This window comes from Orcinus orca, chromosome 1, assembly GCF_937001465.1.
Source record: "Orcinus orca chromosome 1, mOrcOrc1.1, whole genome shotgun sequence".
In the NCBI taxonomy this organism is placed as follows: Eukaryota; Metazoa; Chordata; class Mammalia; order Artiodactyla; family Delphinidae; genus Orcinus; species Orcinus orca.
Window position 1 is genome coordinate 158,391,193 of NC_064559.1, and position 21,220 is coordinate 158,412,412.

At 36.0% G+C, this 21,220-nt stretch overlaps 1 protein-coding gene across 6 annotated transcripts in view; it reads right to left on the reverse strand.

The window, feature by feature from the left end:
- The window catches only part of EFCAB7 (EF-hand calcium binding domain 7), a 50,668-nt gene that overhangs the window by 7,088 nt on the left and 22,360 nt on the right, over positions 1–21,220 (reverse strand). For 5 of the 6 annotated variants that reach the window (XM_033408998.2, XM_033408997.2, XM_033408999.2 and 2 more), the window contains exons 7-11: positions 20,875–21,016; positions 16,745–16,854; positions 14,264–14,421; positions 13,257–13,390; positions 10,777–10,925 (exon numbers count right to left, since the gene is read on the reverse strand). In XM_033408998.2, the coding sequence (XP_033264889.2) occupies positions 10,777–10,925; positions 13,257–13,390; positions 14,264–14,421; positions 16,745–16,854; positions 20,875–21,016 (693 nt within the window). The remainder of the gene's footprint in view (positions 1–10,776; positions 10,926–13,256; positions 13,391–14,263; positions 14,422–16,744; positions 16,855–20,874; positions 21,017–21,220) is intronic. The other variant, XM_033409003.2, reaches the window with a different exon arrangement.

Here is a 21,220-nt window from a genome sequence, read left to right on the forward strand (position 1 = left end):
CTCTTTAAAAATGAACAACAAATACATGATTTGATACCTAAAATAATTTCTATCATAAAGGAAGAGACAGTAAAAGAAGTTCTATAGAAGCTAATATCTATACTATAGATACCACAGAAATACTTTAGAAGTACTATACAAATACTTTTAACAGACCATTATATTAAACAGACTACTCTGACTAAAGTCCTTATGTAAAAGCATTGTAAGAATAATAAAATAAAATCCATGGAAAAGTTCAAGGATTGCACTGTAGATATACAAACTTTGGCCTCCCAAATTCTGAAAAGAAACAATGGGTACAATCAGGTTATAAGAACCACGAGGATTAAGATCTGACAAAACCAAAATAGCCACCTGGACTACAAAAATAAAGGATAAAATCCTCTGTGAAACAATTCATTCCAATAGGGACAAACTGGCTATAATATCAAACACTAAGGAAAGAACCTTCCTAGGATGATGAAGGATAAAGTTGGTCCATGCTTTATTTGTAACTAAATTAACCTAAAAAAATTGAGGGATATGAACTGAGACTATGCTCTAAAAGACTCTGGGCATGTCCAAATTGAATTTATACAGTTGCCTCTCCTGCCATGGTTTCTGAATATGTCGCACTAATAATAGCACATTTCTTTTCAGAATGGATCAAAATATTTCCCTGTTGAAAGGTCACAACCATCATGACTGCCTAGGACATTCCAAATTACTGATCCCATGACAAGGGACACATTTAACTGGAACAATTATTCATAAATTTGGATTATGTACTCAAAAACATTTTTGTCTTTATCGTTCCAAAATCTCTGGGAAAACGATAAGGGCCTTAACAGAATTAGAAAGACACATCCTTTAAAGATCCGAAAGTGAGGTTTGCCAGAGAACCTCCAGAAGCCAGCAGTACACAGAATTAACTGCTAACCCAGAAACCTTTCAATAAGCACATGACCATATGAAGTAAGAAGCTTCCTCTCGAGACCACTGGAGCAAGATTCTTCTACAGGTTACAGTCTTCTTTGAACACTCTTGTTTATTCATAGCTTTCCTCTTTACTGATTTAAGGGTATATATGTCTGACTTAGCCTATCATGTTCTCCTTATTAGTAATACTGACTTTCCTAAGTCTAGGCTTTAAGGAACTATGAGAAATAAAAATGCAATATTTATTATTAGTCACAGCACCAAGAAACACCAAGAAACAATATACCTACAATCCCACAAAGGATGATTACATGACTTGTGCAGCTTCTATGTGGAAATCAGACTATTTAATGCCAACCCAGAACCAAGGTAAATTATTTTGTACAGCTATTAGTTAGGCCATTACAAGGGTATGACTCTCCAATACCCTCAGTGGGTTATATTTCCTGACATACACCCCAAAATAATAAAACCCTTTCTGCAAAAGACTCCTGAAGATAGTAAGCCGATTCGCAGCAGTTATGCCACTCCACATGATCATCAAAACATTGCTCCTTCATTTTGGTTGACACAGTAATTAATATAGCCTAAGTCCTGGGGGCACAAGCAGCCAGTTGAGTTAAATTCTTTAACACAAACGGGTATAGATAATAAAAAAGCTTCGACTTTCTTTTGAACAATCAGGGAGGAGTCTGCTCTAATGCTAATACTTCAGGTTGTACCTGGATTAACACTAGAAGTAAAACTAACTAAAACTACAAAAGGCTATAAAAAATAGACTTAAGGAGTCCTTGGGACTTTTCTTGGCCAAGTCGGGAAAATCTGGGGTCATGATTCTGGAGTGCCCTTCAGCCCTTTCTTATAATACTTCTAGTTGTACTTGTCTCAGAGTTTAACTGTTGTCCAGAATCTTAAAATGCTTCAGTAACTTAAAAAGTTACTTTCCCAACAGATGACTTAAAGGCAAAAACAGGATGAAATCATGATACATGCACGAACTGAAAATTAGATCTCCACAGAGGAAACCTCTTCAAAGAGAATCAACATCAGTGGTTGAGTGAATCGTTGATGGTTTTTTCTGCAGCCTTAGCTGGATGAAAATCAAAAGGAAAGACTGGGAATAAAAAAGTGCCCATAAACTTATGAAAAAACTGACTATTCTGTCGTTATGGTAATGAGCAGTCATCAGAACTTGGTTTTTTCTTTAATATATATTTAATTTTTATAAGTAAAATATTTAATATACAATGTTGTGCTAGATTCTTGCGTACAGCAAAGTGATTCAGTTATATACGTATGTATATATATAAACACACAGATATGTACGTATATATTATATATTTTTTTTCATATTCTTTGCCATTATACTTTATTACAAGATATTGAATAGAATTCTTTGTTCTATACAGTGGGACCTTGCTGTTTATCTATTTTATATGCAGTGGTTTATCTATTTTATATATATAGTAGTTTGCTCATCCCAAACTCCTAATAATTTATCCCTACCCCCCTTTCCCCTTTGGTAACCATAAGTTTTTGTTCTATGTCTGTGAATCTGTTTCTGTTTTGTAAATAAGTTCATTTGCATCATATTTTAGACTCCACATATAAGTGATATCATATAATATTTGTCTTTCTCTGTCTGACTTACTCCACTTACTATGATAATCTATAGGTCCATCCACGTTGCTGCAAATGGCATTATTTCATTCTTTTTTATGGCTGAGTAGCATTCCATTGTGTGTGTGTGTGTGTGTGTGTGTGTGTGTGTGTGTGTGTGTGTGTATTCCATTGTGTGTATGTATGTATATACCACATCTTCTTCATTCATTCCTCTGTTGATGGATTTTTAGGTTTGCTTCCATGTCTTCGCTATTATAAACAGCACTGCTATGAACACTGGGGTGCATGTATCTTTCTGAATTAGAGTTTTCTCTGGATATGTGCCCAGGAGCACAATTGCTGGATCATATGGTAACTCTATTTTTAGTTTTTTAAGGAACCTCCACAGTTCTCCATAGTGTATGCACCAATTTACAGTCCCACCAACAGTGTAGGAGGGTCCCTTTTCTCCACACGCTCTCCAGCATTTATTATTTGCAGACTTTCTGATGATGGCCATTCTGACCAGTGTGAGGTGGTACCTCATTGTAGTTTTGATTTGCATTTCTCTAATAATTAGTGATGTGGAGCATCTTTTCATGTGTGTGTTGGCCATCTATATGTCTTCTTTGGAGAAATGTCTATTTAGGTCTCCTGTTTTTTGATTGCATTGCTTTTTTTTTTTTTTTTTGATATTGAGCTATATGAGCTGTTTGATATTTTGGAGATTAATCCCTTGTTGGTCACATCATTTGAAAATGTTTTATCCCAGTCCATAGGTTGTCTTTTCACTTTGTTTATGGCTTCCTTTGCTGTGCAAAGCTTTTAAGTTTAATTATGTCCCATTTATTAATTTTTGCTTTTGTCTCCATTACTCTTAGAGACGAATCAAAAAAAATATTGCTTCAATTTATGTCAAAGACTGTTCTGCCTATGTTTTCCTCTAGGAGTTTTATGGTGTCATGTCTTATATTTAAGTCTTTAAGCCATTTTGAGTTTATTTTTGTGTATGGTGTGAGGGAGTGTTCTAACTTCACTGATTTACATGCAGCTGTCCAGCTTTCCCAACACCACTTGCTGAAGAGACTGTCTTTTCTCCATTGTATATCCTTGTCTCCTTTGTCAAAGATTAATAGTTTGTAGGTGTGTTTGTTTATTTCTGGGCTTTCTATTCTGTTCCATTGATCCATATGTCTGTTTCTGTGCCAACACCATACTCTTTTGATTACTGTACCCTTGTAGTATTGTCAGAAGTCTGGGAGGATTATGCTTCCAGCTTTGTTTTTTCTTCAGGATTGTTTTGGCAATTCTGGGTCTTTTGTGATTCCATATAAATTTTAGGGTTATTTGTTCTATTTCTGTGAAAAATGTCATGAAAGGGATCTCATTAAGTCTACAGATTGCTTTGGGAAGTATGGCCATTTAAACAATATTAATTCTTCCAATCCAAGAGCATGGAATATCTTTCCATTTCTTTGAATCATCTTCAGTTTCCTTTACCAATGTTTTATAGTTCTCAGCATATAAGTCTTTTACCTCCTTGGTCAGGTTTATTGCTAAGTATTTAATTATTTGATGTGATTTTAAAAGGGATTTTTTTTTCACTTTCCTTTCTCATATTTCATTGTCAGTGTAAAGAAATGCAACAGATTTCTGTATGTTAATCTTGTATCCTGATACCTTGCTGAATTTGTTATCAGTTCTAGTAGTTTTTGTGTGGAGTCTTTAGGATTTTCTACATATAGTATCATGTCATCTACATATAATGACAATTTTACCTCTTCCCTTCCAATTTGGATACCTTTTATTTCATTTTCTTGTCTGATTGCTGTGGCTAGGACTTCCAATACTATGCTGAAGAGAAGTGGTGAGAGTGGGCATCCTTGTCTTGTTCCAGATTTTAGTGGGAAGGCTTTCAGCTTTTATCATTGAATATTATGTTGGCTGTGGGTTTGTCATAAATAGCTTTTACAATGTTGAGATATGTTCCCTCTAACCACATTTTGGTAAGAGTTTTTTTATCATGAATGGATGTTGAATTTTATCAAATGCTTTTTCTGCATCTATTGTAATGATCATGTGCTTTGTCTTTGCTTTTGTTGATGTGGTGTACCACATTGATTGATTTGCGTATGTTGAACCATCCCTGTCACCCTGGGATGAATATATTTGATCACAGTGTATGATCTTTTTTATGTGTTGTTAGAATTTTTGCCTCTATATTCATCAAAGATATTGGCCTGTAATTTTCTTTCTTGGTAGTGTCTGGTTTTGGTATCAGGGTGATGGTGGCTTCATAGAATGACTTTGGGAGTGTCCCTTCCTCTTCAACTTTTTGGAAGAGTTTGAGAAGGTTTGGTATAAGTTCTTCTTTGTATGTTTGGTAGAATTCCCCAGTGAAGCCATTGATTCTGGACTTTCGTTTGCAGGGAGTTTTTTTTTTTTTTTTTTTAATAGATTCTATTTCACTTCTAGTGATTGGTCTGTTCAAATTACCTATTTCTTTTTGATTCAGTTTTGGCGGGCTTTATGCTTCTAAAAACTTGTCCATTTCTTCTTGGTTGTCCAATTTGTTGGCAAATAATTGTTCATAGTATACTCTTATGGTTTTTTGTATTTCTGCAGTATCAGCTGTTATTTCTCCTTTTTCATTTCTTATTTTGTTTATTTGGGTCCTCTCTCTTTTCTTCTTGGTTAGCCTGGCCAGAGGTTTGTTGATTTTGCTTACCCTTGCAAAAAGCCAGCTCTTCGTTTTATTGATTTTTCCTAATGTGTTTTATCTCTATTTTATTTATTTACTCTCTGATCTTTATTATTTCCTTCCTTGTGTTGACCTTAATTTTTGTTTGTTCTTCTTTTTCTAAGAAGGTGGTAGGTGATAGGTTAAGTTGTTTATTTAATTCATTGTTGACCCATTGGTTTTTCAGTAGCATGTTGTTTAGTCTCCATGTAATCATTTTTTTCTCATTTCTCTTTCTGTGGTTGATTTCTAGTTTCATGCCATTGTGGTCAGAATAGATGCTTGAAATAATTTCTGTCCTCTTAAATTTGCTGAGGCTTGTGTCCTAGTATACGGTCTATCCTAAAGAATGTTCCATATGCACTTGAAAAGAATGTGTATTCTGGTTTTTGGATGTAATGTCCTGAAAATAGCAATTAAGTCTAACTGGTCTATTATATCATTTAGGATCTCTGTTGCCTTATTGATTTTCTGTCTGGATGATCTGTTCATTGATATCAGTGGGGTGTTAAAGTCTTCTACAATTATTGTATTCCCATCAATTTCTCCCTTTATGTCTGTTAGTATTTGTTTTATGTATTTAGGTGCTCCTATATTGGGTGCATATATGTTAATGGCTGTTATGTCCTCTTCTTGTATTGATCCTTTTATCATTATATAGTGTCCTTCTTTATCTTTCTTTATGGCCTTTATTTTACAGTCTATTTCGTCTGAATATTGCTATCTACCCCTGCTTTCTTGTCATTTCAGTTTGCATGAAATATCTTTTTCCATCCCCTCACTTTCAATCTGTGTGCGTACTTCACCCTAAAGTGGGTCTCTTGTAGGCAGCATATTGTAGGCTCTTGTTTTATTATCCAACCTGCCACTCTATGTCTTTTGACTGGTGCATTTAGTCCATTGACATTTAAGGTAATTATTTATAGATATGCATTTACTGCCATCGTAAACCTTGTTTTCCAGTAGATTTTCAATTTCTTCTTTGTTCCTTTCTTTCTCTTTTTGCTTTTCCTTTGGTGGTTTGATGGTTTTCTTTTGTGTTATGCTTGAGTTCTTTTGTTTTTGTTTTTTGTGAATCTATTATGTTTTTTGATTTGTGGTTACCCTGTTTTTCAAGTATGTTAACCCATTAGTATATCTACTTACTTTAGACTGGTAGTCATATAGGCTCCAACACATTCTTAAAAAAAAACCCTAAATTTTCTTACTCCTCTCTGCCACATTTTATTTTGATGTCCTCTTTTTCATATTCATGTTTATGCTTTTGCTGTTCATTGTAGTTATCACTGCTTTCACAAAGAAACTGTTTTTCTGTGTAATGCCTGATTTGACTGTGATTTTCTCTTTCCTATAGATTGTTTCTTTTCTATTTAGAGAAGACCATTCAATATTTCTTTTAGGATAGGTTTAGTATTGCTGTATTCTTTTAGTTTTTGCTTATCTGAAAAATTCATTATCTCTCCTTCTATTCTAAATGATAATTTTTCTGGGTAGAGTATCCTAGGTTGCAGGTTTTTCCCTTTCAGGACTTGGAATATGTCTTGCCACTCCCTTCTGGCCTGCAATGTTTCTGTAGAGAAATCAGCCTTATGGGGCCTCCCTTGTAACTAACTCTTTGTTTTTATCTTGCTGTTTTTAGAATCCACTCTTTATCTTTGAGGTTTGCCATTTTAATTATATAATATGTCTTGATATAGTTCTGTTTGGGCTCATCCTGTTTGGGACCCTCTGTGCTTCCTGTACCTGGATATGTTTCTTTCTTTAGGTTTGGGAAGTTTTCAGCCAAAATTTCCTCAAATACATTTTCAATCTCTTTTTCTCTTTCTTTTTCTCCTGGGATCCCTATTATGCATAGATTGGCTTGCTTTATATTATCCTATAGGTCTCATATATTGCTTTCTTTCTTTCTTTCTTTCTTTTTTTTTTTTTTTTTTTTTGCTGTTTAGCTTTCTGTCTGCTGTTCGGGTTGGGTGATTTCCATTATTCTGTCTTCCAGATAACTTATTCGCTCTTCTGCATTACTTAGTTTGCTATTTACTGCCTTTACCTTGGCTTTCATCTCAGCAAGTGAGTTTTCTAATTTTAATTGGCTCCTCTTTTATAGTTTCTAGTTCCTTGTCACAGTGATCTGCATTTCTATCAATAGGCTTTCTTAATTCCTTCAGTGTTTGTTGTTGCTTTGTTTTGTTTATTTTGGCTGCACCATGAGGCTTACAGGATCTCAGTTCCCCAACCAGGGATTGAACCCAGGCCGTGGAAGTGAAAGTGCTGAATCCTAACCGCTAGACCACCAGGGAACTCCCCCTTCGGTGCTGTTATTACCTCCTCTTTGAACTTGGGATCTAGTAGACTGGAGAGGTCCGTTTCATTGTTTGTCCTTTCAGGGACTTTCTCTTGTTCTTTTCATTGGGAGTTGTTCCTCTGATTCTTCATTCTACTTATATTTCTCTGACTCTGAATTTAGGAGAAACAGGTATCTACTGTGGTCATGAAGGGCTGTTTTTATGTGGGAGTATTCCTGTGTAGCCTACATGAGTCTAATAGTTTTGGTGCGAGGGATGTTTTTAGTATGGATGCCTGCCACATTTTTCCTCAGTGTGTGCTGGCTGTTATCCCCTTGATGGGGGTGTGATTGGACTTGTGGTGACCAAAGCCTTCACTGGATGTTGAGCAGGGCCTCCTCTTTGCTCTGTGGCTGTCATAGCCCTGTCAGGGTCAAGGTCCGCTCTTCAGTTGTTGACGTAGAAGTCCCCAGATCCATTTCTGAGCTGTGGTGTGGGGTAGGTGGGGTTGAAGTACCTCTGCTGGGAGAGCCACTGAGTATTCCTCTGTGGGAGCTGTCCACAAGGTAGTGTACTCTGGTGTCGCGTGTCAGTTGTTGTGTGCTCACAAAGTACACTGTTGTTGGCACTGCCCTCTGCCCCACCTCAGCCATGGGATTGCAGGCAATCAACCCGGATGTCCCTCAGGTACTGTGTTCATAGGCACCAGGACCCACAGTAGTCACATATAGTCGTGCCTCTGAACCCACTGTGGGGACTAGGGAATCAGTGCAGACCCTGGCCCTGCCTTCGCATGTGCGTGCCTGCAAAGCCCACAGCTGCTAACTCCAGACCTGCCCCAGCCATGGGAGCACCAGTAATCCTCACAGATGTCCCACAGGTGCTGAGCTTACAAAGGTGCTGGCAGCATACATCCACCAAAGTTGCAAAGCCTCTGGACAAGGCTCAGATTTCAGCCCGGCTTCTGAAGTCGAGCAGCCCCTGGAGATTGGCTCAGATTTCAGCTCTGCCTCTGCATGTGGGCAACTGCAGCTTGGTGTTCCCAGAGCTCATGGAGGTGGAGCTGCGCCTGCTGTGAGGTCACTGGAGAATGAGGCTGCTAGTGTAGGGCCCTGCCCCTCCCTTTGCATGCATTAACAACAGGGCTTCTATGGCGGACCTAGGCTTCATCCCGTGCACACCCCCATTTGCGGCCCAGGCCACACTCCAGCCCCTTTGGGTTGTCTCCATGCAGCCAACCCCAGTCCCCTCCCCAGGTCTGTCCACTGAAGCCCAAGTTTCAGCACCCAGTCACTGTGCACACCAACAGATGCGCATCTCAGACTGGAGTGTTCAGCAAGGTGGCCAGGACCATCTGTGCTGTTCTCTTTCTGCTCTGCCTACTGCAAGCCTATTGCTGCACTCTCCTCTGAGCCTCTGAATCTCCCTTTCTGTCCCGGCTGATCTCCCAGCTGGTGAAGGGGGTTCCCAGGGTGAGGGAACCTTTTCTCTCTCACAGCTCCCTCCCAGGGGTACAGGTCCCATCCTGATTCCTTTTTATTTTTTCTTTCATCCTACCCAGTTACGTGGTGAACTTTCTTGGTTATATGAGATCTGCCAGTGTCCAGTAGGTATTCTGTGAGAATTGCCCACATGTAAATGTATTTTTGATGTATTTGTGGGAGGAGGTGAGATCCACATCCTTCTATTCTGCCATCTTGATCTCTCTCCCCAGAAACTTGTTTTAAAACTGTTCCGTTGATCTGCAACAACTCACTTCAATAAACACACTTTTGTAAGTCAGCCAGTGTTGGCTCCTCACTTTCGAAAGTCAAGCAATCACAGACAGACTCATGTAAATAAATATACCACTGAGTGCCAACCAGTCAACAGTCTCACCTGAGTAACCATGCTTCCCCAAAACACTTTATAAATAAGATGAACATTCTGCTTTGCATAGAGAAACTACACCTGACCAGATAGCTCTCCCTTGTAGTAAGCAATCAATTCATTTTTGTCTTTTTATTCCAGCTACTGAGTGGTGGTCTCATCATCCTTTGACATTTTCACTGTATAAATTTTTTTTTTAACCTTTGGAACGTTCAGTGATATGAATATATTACCTATTCAATAAAAAAATAAAATTTAAATAAAAAGATCTTTGTCTCAGAAATCCTTCTTGCCTATGACTTCAGAAGTCAACGACATCAGCAAATGTTATAAAATGTCTTAATTTGCTCTTAACTAATTCCTTTGTTAAGTGAAAGCATGTGTAGCAGACACAATATTATTCACAGATTAGATGCTGATTTTGCACCATGCTTAAAAATGTGAGATTCACTAAATGTTAGGTTAAAGTAGGATGTAAAAAGTTACTGGAACTATTCACCTCTTATTAATAGAAATGGCAAAAAAAATTATAGAGAACTTCTCAGAAAACAAATTTATGAGGAATGTTAAATGATGTCAAAACTAGGAACTAAACCAAAGACTCAATACACCCAAAAATTAAAATTTGTTGGTGGTAGTGTTACCCTCTGAGGTTGTTTTATTTATAGAAAGGACAGCTACTATTTTTAATTTATAAACAAATGTATTGTTATCTAATTGTGTGGTCTAAAACTATTAAATCCTTTATTCTAAACTTTATTAAAGGACACAAAAAGATAAAATTTAAGAAATAGGCCTAATTTTTATTATTCCTCTGGTTTATTGTGAGTCTTATTCAACTTTTATACCTTATCATGTTAATAAATAATAATAATGATAGCTAATACATACACAGTGCTTTCTATGAGCCAAGTGCTGCTCCAAGTGTTTTACAAATATTAACCCAAGGAGTACCTCTGTAAAAAGATCAGAATTCCAGTTCTCATCCAGACATATTCTCCTTATTATATGAGAGCCTTTATTCTATTAGGACAAAGAGTCTCTGAACAGAAATGAAATTTTAGCAACTCAAATAGCCATCGCCAATTAAGAAATATAATTTTTTATATTACCAGCCTTTTTCCTGCATATCATATGCTCAAACTCCTGTTGTTCCTGAATTACTTAAATGTTGGCAGTAACTAAATTTCAGGTAAGAACTTGTATAAGCTAGCAGAAACATACTGTTGTACCCAGGATTCATTCATGTATTGAAGTTCAAGGATTTTAGAGCCCAATTCAAAAGTCCTGTGTCAGGAAAATGCTCATGGGGTAAAATATTATGTACATTAACCCCACTGAAAAACTTCAAGATTGTTTTACCTCTGTCAGTTCCAGAGCTTTATTGTAGCCCATTGAGTGTAGAGTTACCCAAAGGTCACGAGGATCTCCTTCTCCATCATTGGCTTCCATTAGATTCAGATCCATAAAGCCCTGTCTTGTTAGTTCATTCTTCTTTGTATCGAAATTTTCTGTCAAAACAACCAGAAGTTTCTTTCTTACATAATTTAAAAATTCATACACTTACTAAAATGTCTATTATATATTAGCATTCACAAATGTTTATTTTAAAGGAGGCCTTAGGAATCTGTGAGCACTACAAAAGTGAAATAAGAATAACTCAAAACATGTTTGAGAGATACTGTTCTAATTTTCCACAACTCAGCATAAGCACTGTCACAGTGCATGATTTAGTTTTTCAACAAGATCTGAAGTCAAAAATAGTGCAAATATATTCCAAAATCAGAGGAAACTTTAATTTTTCTGGGTAAATTCCAACCTGCCTGCTTATCTAAAGTATATACTGACATATATTTCAAAAATTAGTATATGTGCTGCCAAAGCCAGTGCTGTATTTCAAAAATTAAAATGCTTCTTATATATTTGCTACTTAAACCCAAATGAATTTGATGTAATACCCCCCAAACTACTGGTGTTTCAAAAGGGAAATGTGGATGGTGCCAGGTTTAAGGAGACTGCTATATTCTTAATTGCTTTAATTTTAACTGAATTGTCCACTGGTCCTTAAAAAACTGTTAGATAATGGGGAACACTTTGGAGTCCACGAATGTCCCAGACAAATCTAAGTACCCATTTTAACATTGTTTATAAGCATAAATTCATGAAGAAATATCTAGATATATATAATTCCTGAATGTTTCTATAATATAGACAATAAACAGCTACTCATTTTAGATTACATTCTGTTAATTGTCCTACAACAAAGAAAGATCTTATTTTCCAACTCCCATCTGTAATATACCCAAGGAAAATGGGTACTCTTATTTGAGATATCTCTTTTGTACACATTACTGTGAGAAAAGAGGCAGAGACATAACTGCTTAAAACTGGTTGACTGATTAATAGTTTAAAATGTTTAGAGTTTGGAAAGTGACTCATAACTTTTGTAAGGAAAAAAAGTAAATGTAGATTAAATTAGATCATAGAAAGACATGGTAGCCACTAAAATGGAAGCTGGAGCTACTAAGTAGAAAATCAAGATAAAAAAATTAATATTTGATATATAATACAAAGAAATGATTACTTTCAAGAAAAATGTACCTAGATACTGTGCTATAGAGACTATCAATAGTCTACTTTTAAAACTTAAAATGATCAATTCTCCATTAAGTTTTTAAAGTTTATTAATACCCAACTTCAAGACTTACATTAAAGCTACAGTAATCAAGACAGTGTGGTACTGGTGACAGATGAGACAAACAGATCAGTGGAATAGAGAACTCAGAAAATACTCATACAAATATATTCAACTGATATATGACAAGGGAACAAAGAGAATCAAAATATTATATAATTAAAGTTACAGGATGATTACATCCTCCTAAAAATAATACTCTATTATGTGTGTTATCAATCTTGTTAATTGAAGTTTACTATTATAAATCAATATACATTTCTTGTTACTGATTACAGTATATAAACTGTCAGTTAAAAAGAGATGTATTTTTAAAAACCTTTAAATTAATAATATTTCTACCTTACTTGCTGTTTAGATAAACAGACTTATCAGACTCCTCTCTGGCTCACTGACTGCCAAGCTTAGACCATTTCAAGAACCAGAGGATTAGGACACATTACTACCCCAGTGACAGCAACATGGGAGTTAATCTCTCTCCTGACTGCATTCTAGCCTCCTCAACTTCTTGTTCTGTGATCTATAGTTGGCTGTGGCTTTCTGGCTTTCCCCTTTGACCTTTTAGTCCTTGGCTTAAATATACAAGCTCTACCCTCTTCCCAGACTCCTCGCAAGTGACAAGTGACTTCGCCTCGCTCTCAGTATTTTTCTTTGCCTATCTTAGCATTTTTGGCTTTTATACGTCCATCGATGGACTTTCTTAATTCAACTCAAATACAAAAAACAAAAGAATTCTTAACATATATAAACGACTTCCTGGAAACCTCTTAATTTTTAGTAAAACTCTAGCCTATTAGCTCTTTGCTGCCCTCTCCTGGGCACAGTTTGGGTCTCTCAACCACTTCAGTCCCTTTGCTATCAGAGGTAAAACAAAGTTTTTTACATTCTAAGCTCCAAAGAACATAGAAATTATGATTAATTAATTCACATTTTCTTTTAACTTGAGTACTACACCAACTACCAATTTAAGGAAAATAAATGTTTAATTTTTTATGGTCTACAAACAATACTACTACTTTTAAACTGTCCCAATTGCTACAATATTCCATGGAGAAATTTGACATTTCACTTCTTAAGGATGAAAGGGTGTGTGTATGTATATATATATATGTTTTACATAACCATTAAGAAAAAGAAAAGTGCTTACCTCTGCAGACAGCCCAAGCATCTTCATCACATTTCTCACCACTTGTTCTCAGTTCAAAAAAATTATATTCTTCAAGGCTGAGAAGACCATTTCCATCTAAATCAATTACTTCAAATATATCTGATAAAGTTGACCTAAAATTACAAAAAATAGCAAATTATTTGTCTCTAAGGCAACTAGACTGAAAAAGGTTTCTATGAGGATAACTTTCAAAAGGAAGTAATATAAAGGCATTAAACAATATTTGTAATGATCTTATCTATGAAACAGAAACAGATTCACAGACACAGAGAACAGACTTATGGTTGTCAAGGGAGAGGGAGAGTGGGGGAGGGTTGGATTGCGAGTTTGGGACTAGCAGATGCAAACTATTATATATAGAATGGATAAACAACAAGGTCCTATTGTATAGCACAGGGAACTATATTCAATATCCTATAATAAACCATAATGCAAAAGAATAAAATAAAAAACAATATTTGTGAATGATAAAATTAATGTATCCAAATATATATGTTACTCAGTCTAGTATTACATGACATAAACATGTTTCCAAAGCAACCCCAGCATGTCAACATGTAGTAGGAACTCAAAGAGAAGTTCCCTTCTTCTCTTCTCCTTTGTCCATCTACTTTCTTCTTCCTCTCTACCTGCAGCCAGATCTTACTGGGTACATGTATGGTATGGGAGAACTACCCTATTTGGATTTCATATTTGATAGCTATCTAAGTCAATAGTGCAACTAGCAGGACCTATTTCTAGTGGATGAGAAATCAGTAGATACGCAACTAAAGTTGACTTGCCAAATGTATGGAACCCAGAAATGAATGGCAATCCCAGACCTATGAGTAGAAGGTCACTTTCAGATGCCTAGTGGATGAGTTGAGCTATTGATTAGAATGTGGGGTTGGGATTTGCAGCTAGCCAAAGGAAAGGATGGAAGACAGGCTACTGATATATATCCAGTCTAGATGTTATAGCTCTTAACTTTAATAAACAAAACTTACCTAAATTCCTTTGTGAGAAATAATTCCCCTGTTTCATCTCTATGTACAAGTTGGGCTTCTTCTGTTATTGGTTTTATTTCTTTCTTTAGCCTGCAGCCAGTTGTGGAAGGAATTAACCAGTAAATTCCAGGTCCTAGTTCACCAGTCCACCCAAACATCTTTTCCAAAAGAATTTTAAAAACAAACAAACAAACAATCACCATGAGTCTTAATGACTTTTAATCTTTTTATGAAAGGGAAGCATTAGAAACAGTTTCTTTTTATACCAATATTCACCAATTCTATTATGGTTCTATCAATGTTTTATAGGCTTCAAAATCTTTTTGTTAATGGTAAGGCTAATAATATTAGACGTAGTACTTTATATATTTTAAAAACAGATGCCTAAAACTGTAACAGGTTAGAAGTTATATAATTTCTAAATTTTCCCAATAATCTTCAAAAATGTTTTTTATGCAAATATTTCAACAGGAAGCAAAGAGAAAAATCTTAGAGGAATTTTTCTGGGTTACAGTTGCCTAATTTGATTCAAATATAAACATATGATTTGTAATTCAGATTGCTATGACACAACATAAAAATTAAATATATTTTAAAAGAGTTTACTATTTGTATGAATTAACCATATTTGTAAAAACACAATTATGTGGACAAAAGCACTGGAATTTTACTACTATTTATGTAATATGGACTATAACACAAGAAGGCAGAGTCCCAGATAAACCTACCTTATACAAAATTCTTTTCCATCACAGGATATTTATAATGAGTGCCAAGACATTTGTATAGGAAAACATTTTATTCTCCTGTTCTATAAGAAAAAGCAAAATCGCATCCCTCTATGAACCTTCTAGGTGCTTTCCGGAGCCCAATGGCTTCCTATAAAACCTAGGGATTGTCTCTGTCAAATATATTAAACCTAAGCATTTCCTAGTCGTGTATAATATCTAAGCAAGTAGCCATTTGCCCTTCAGCACAGAATAACCCGAGGGAATTCTGTCTGGTATTGTGTCTAAAACTCCTTTCAAATCCCAGGTTTATTTTAGGTCATCCTGGGGACTCATATACAAAACAAAGTTGCTCATCCAAATTCTGGGTTCGGCCCTATTTCTACCCTCACAAGTCAGAGGAACCATAATCATCCTAAAGTGACCATGTCCTATTTTGATAAAAGAAGCAATCCAATAAAAGTGAGGGCCATTTTGAAAACTAAAGATTGACCAAACCCATCTTTTGGAAATCATAATCTTTTAGATTGGCCAGATGTTGACTGATATCCAGGAATGAAAAGCAGTTCTTGCTGTTTCCTAATATATGTTATCCCTTGAACCTCCCTTATCTCTACATATAAACTTGAACTGCCACAGTGGTTGGCAAATGAAAAGTCTTTCATGGGCACAAAACTCTTCTTAAAGAAAATAATTGTGAAACTAAAACTAAAAATCCTTTGTAAATATGACATATTAAAGATAAACAGAGGCCTATAGGAAAGAGGTAAATAGAAACTCATTCAAATTTTATTATAGGCTTGCTATGTACTAACATTTTTAAACATGTAATCTCGTAAGAAAGTAATTTTAAGCAAAACAAAGTGGGAAAGCTATTGTTTTAGACAATGCTTTATCTTGAATTTAACTTTGTAGTCAGTTTTGAAGAAGAGTTTAATCAAAACATTAACTGCTGTCATTTTATTTGTTTCTTGCCTATAACTATTCTTGTCTGTTGGAAGCCAACAATAAAGACTTTTATATAACATTCCATCAGGGAAATGTTTGTCTGTCGTTGGGCCTATATAAAGATTAAATATGATATTGCAGTAAGCCCTTGAATAGTATTATTCCTGTTATTGTGTAGCAGATATATTTTGTAGTCCTCATAAAACAAATAGCCACATTTATGTATCTGCCTCACATATTTGGCCTCTGAGTAAATATATAATTAGAAAAGATCAGAACAACCCCATGGGCAACATATAAAATCATTTGAAAGCATTTCTTCAGATCAATCTATTTTTGGACGCTATGAGTCAAGCCTGAGGATAGTAATCTTGAAGTTTTTCTTTTTTTCAATAGTAGTATAAGTAAGACAAACATCTAGAGGAACTTTTTCAAAGCCTTGAATTGCTTGTATTTAGGGGAAAAAAATCCACTGGCATCAATCATTTTTATTGAGTATAACAAAAAAATATTCACATGTGCGGTATCAGGGCATTAGAAAAGAGGAAAGTGAAGTACAATGTCACACAACTTATAAGTTATGAAGCCAAAATGGCCAATCAATCCTCAATTTTTAAATCTCAGCAAATAAGAAAAAGTCCTTCACAATTAATAAAACATATGTAATATGAATAGTGATTACTGTATATACCTTAATTGGAAGGGAAGATAAAAAGTTTTAAAATATATAGAAAAACGATTATTTTCCTCAAACTTGAGGTCATACTATATTTTTAACTAAACATTAGAAAATAAATATGTATACCTCTCTATTTCGTAGTTCAGTAAAACACATGAGCTGTAGATTTGCTTGACTCTCATTTTCCTTAAGAATATACAAGGCAGTATCAACTGATAACCAAGGGGATGGTTTTCCTATAAACAAAAAAAACCAAACATCTTAAAATAAGCAATCACTACTTACTCTTTCCTATTTAAAAAAGTAGTGGTTTCTTTCCCATTCGGATTTCTTTTTTAGAAATACACATCCATTTTTATAAACATCATAGCATTTGCAATAAGGCATATACCTATACACAATGAAATTGTTAGAAACATTCTCTATATACACACTTTCTAAAAATCATAACTTTTCTTAAACTCATCAGAAAGCTAAGGTTGCAAGGCAACCATGTAGGCTGAAATCCAAGGACAAACAAACCCTTTCAAGAAGAGAGAAGATGCAAGCACTGGCTTACCTGTAAAGGAGCATAGGAGGAAGAGATGTTAGACATCATCTATATGCTGTTAACTCCAAAATTTGTATCTCCTGCTAGGACCTTTCCTCTGAACATTAGACCCATATACCCAACTGCCTATTTGACATTTCCACTTGGATTTCTATGTCTAAAACTGGCTTTCCCAAACATCTGAAGAAAAAAAAAACTGTCCATCTATACTCTTTTCTATCTCAGTTAAGAGTAACTCATTCCTTCCAGTTGCTAAAACCCCAAATCCTTGAATCATCTTTAACTTTTCCCTTCTCTCACGTATCATAACGAAGCCTCAGGAAATGCTATGGTTTGATCTTCAAAATATATCCAGAATCTCTACTTCTTATACCCTCTACAACCCAGTTCAAAGCAACACCAGTCCCCTCTTAGAATTCTGCAATAGAGTCCTAGCTGGACCCCTTGCTTTCTGTACCTTCAATCTGTTTTCAATACAGCAACCTGACTGCTCTTGTTAAAATATGTCAGATTATGTTCCATCTCTATTTAAAAATCCTCTAATGCAGTTGAAAGTTGGAAGAATGTTGCTTCCACCCTAACAAAGAGAAAAAATGCATGAAATACAAAATTATAACATTTCTTGAACCTGTCAGAGCTGAGGTCACAGGACAACCAAGCAGCCTGAAATCCAAGGAAAGACAGACCCCTCCAAGGAGAGATGAGATGCAAGCACTGGCTTATTGGTGGTGGCACACAGGAGAACGAGATGTCAGGTGTATAAGTGGAAGAAAAGAGAGAGCAGAAGAGATAAAGATGGAAAATTATCTAAAAGTAATGAGACAACAAGCCATAAATCTAAGAAACTCAGAGAGCCGTTAGTAGGATAAATACCAAAAAGATAAACACAAACAAACAAACAACCAAAAAACCTCCCCAAAAGTCAAAAACAGCATCAACAACAACAAAAAAACCCAAAACACCAAGACACGTATTCAAACTACTGAAAATCAAAGATGAAGAGAAAATCTTGATGGCAGCCTCCTAAGGGTTCCTCTTTTCTCTCAGAGTAAAAGTCCAAGTTCTCATTATGGCAAAAAAACAAAACAAAACTCTACCTGATTTTTGTCCTTGTTTCTCCCTGTCTTCAGCCCCTACACTCTCTCCTTACTTACTTCAATATACCAAGTCTAGCCACCTTGTTCTTCTAACACCAAGCACACTCTCACCTCAGAGCCTCTGAACAGGATTCCCTCTACCTGTCACTTCCTCCACTCTTCACCCATCCCCTTCCACCAGCCCTACATCCACAAAACTTACTCCCTTGCCTCCTGTGGAAGACAGCAAAAATGGCCATCCCTCTCTGTATCCACAACCCCTTGCAATGTGACTTTGTAGCTCTTCCATCAAGATATCAAATCTATTTCTCCACCTTGTAAATCTGTACTTGCCTTTTGACTTGCTGTGCACAACAGAATGTAACAGAAGTAATGTGCTGGTTCTGAGCCCAGGCCTATGGTGCTTCTGCTTTCTCTCTTAGAGTCCGTTATACCACAAGAACAAGTCCAGGCTAACTTACTAGAGGGTAAGAGACCATAAAAGGCTGAATCAAGTTGTCTCAGCTGAAACCCATACAAAGGAAAGGGCCCAGCCAAGATCAGTTAAAGCCAGCCACCAGCTAACCTGCAGCTGACCAAAGATGCATGAGTAAGCCCTATAGAGAAAAGCCAAGCCCAGCTCAGACCAAAAGAACTGCTCATAAGCAAACAAACGTTTAATTGTTTTAAGCCACTGAGTTTTGGGGTAGTTTGTTACACAGCAGTTGATAATTAATACACCTCTTTCAAAGTCTGCTCAAATGTCAACCTCTAATGAAGCATACACTAATATGCCCTTTCAATGGCAACTCATATTCCCTCGTATTCACAATGCCCCTTTTCCTCTACGTTTTTCCCATAGCACTTATCACTTTCTAACACACCATGTCATTTACTATTTATTATGGGTTTTTTTTTGTTTGTTTGTTTTGTTTTTTTGCAGTAGGCGGGCCTCTCACTGTTGTGGCCTCTCCCGTTGCAGAGCACAGGCTCCGGACACACAGGCTCAGCGGCCATGGCTCACGCGCCCAGCCGCTCCGCGGCATGTGGGATCTTCCTGGACCGGGGCACAAACCCGTGTCCCCTGCATCAGCAGGCAGACTCTCAACCACTGCGCCACCAGGGAATCCCCTACTATTTATTATGTTTATTATTTATTGTTTATTTCCTCCACTAGAATGTAAGTTCATAAGGGCAGGGATTTTGTATTTTTTGTACTCTGATGTATCTGTATCTTAAGCACCTAAAATGATACTTGGTTTATAAGGTCTTCAATAAATATTTGACAAATAAATGAAAAAAAAATCTTCTTCATAAGAATACAGAGAATAAACAACTACATTGAATTTGCAGACCTATCTTGATACTTTTATCTGAAAAATGACTATTGTAATTGTCATTTAGAAGTATCAATTACCAGGGCTTCCCTGGTGGCGCAGTGGTTAAGAATCCACCTGCCAATGCAGGGGACATGGGTTCGAGCTCTGGTCCGGGAAGATCCCACATGCAGCAGAGCGATTAAGCCTGGGTGCCACAACTACTGAGTCTGTGCTCTAGAGCCCATGAGCCACAACTACTGAGCCCGTGTGCCATATCTACTGAAGTCCGCACACCTAGAGCCCGTGCTCAGCAACAAGAGAAGCCCACGCACCTCAATGAAGAGTAGCTCCTGCTCGCCACACACCTAGAGCCTGTGCTTGGCAACAAGAGAAGCCACCGCAATGAGAAGCCCACGCACCTCAACGAAGAGTAGCTCCCACTCGCCACAACTAGAGAAAGCCCGCGTGCAGCAACAAAGACCCAATGCAGCCAAAAATAAATAAATAAATTTATAAAAAAATTAAAATAAAAAAATTAAAAGTATCATTTACCAAATGTTGTAAATGTCCTACAATATATACAATGAAAACTTTCAGAATCTCTACTTTAGGAGGGAAAAGTAATGTAAGTGGGGAAGAATCCTCTAGTAAGTAGATGTTTATATGTAAACATAATAAAAGAAAAATAAAGATTGATACTTAGAACAATAACATTAAAAGGATATCTAGAGAAAGCACCCATATAGCCATTTTAAACTAATTAAAAATTATGTAATAACCACTGTAGACACTAGGAAATTATTAATTTTTATCTAGCATTGATGTATAGAAAAAGAATATTACCATGGATATGAAAATTATTAATAAGGATTGTCTAAGTCATATGACATGGCACTTTGAAGGTATTCAAAAATACCTGCAGTTCATATTTGTCCCAAATTATGCTCCTATAGAAGTTGTCTCATGCATATTAATTTAAAAAATTGATAAATGGAAAAAGCTAAGGACTTATTAGCAGATAAAAAGTTAATTCTATGTCAAAAGGAAACCAGGTAACATTTTGTTCTCATTTTTAAATAAATTAAAAGAAAAATACTTTAAACATGTCCAAAACAATTTACTTTCTTTGCATAATATGACAACACAGTCAATGTACAAACGACTTTCTTTAAGTGTATTGCAATATGTAACCACATGTTTCTTAGGCAGATCATTTTCTTCACTAATTAGAACCATCAAATACTTACATAAGTATTTTCAAAGTGGGCATACATTGATATTTTTTAAAAAATACAGAAAATTTAAACTTGCCTTCAGCTTGACTCAGGTTTAATGGCTTAATTGTTAGATAAACCAGGGATCTCTGAGCTATTTGCATCCTATATTGATGACTAATGATTTCACCATCTTCTTCTAAGAAAAAGCAACCTTTTGATTGTACACATTGCCACTCCTGAAATGAAGGAAAACTTTTTTCAAACAATATTTATTACAAGTTTCCAGCATGCAGAGCAATGAGAAAAAACCTAGGGAACATATAAAAGAAATGTCAACTAGAGCCAGTGCCCTCCAGGAATTTGCAACATCATTAAGAGGCAGCATTTAGATAACAAAAAGTTAGGAAAAGATATAATGGAGAGGAGAAATACGAAAAATA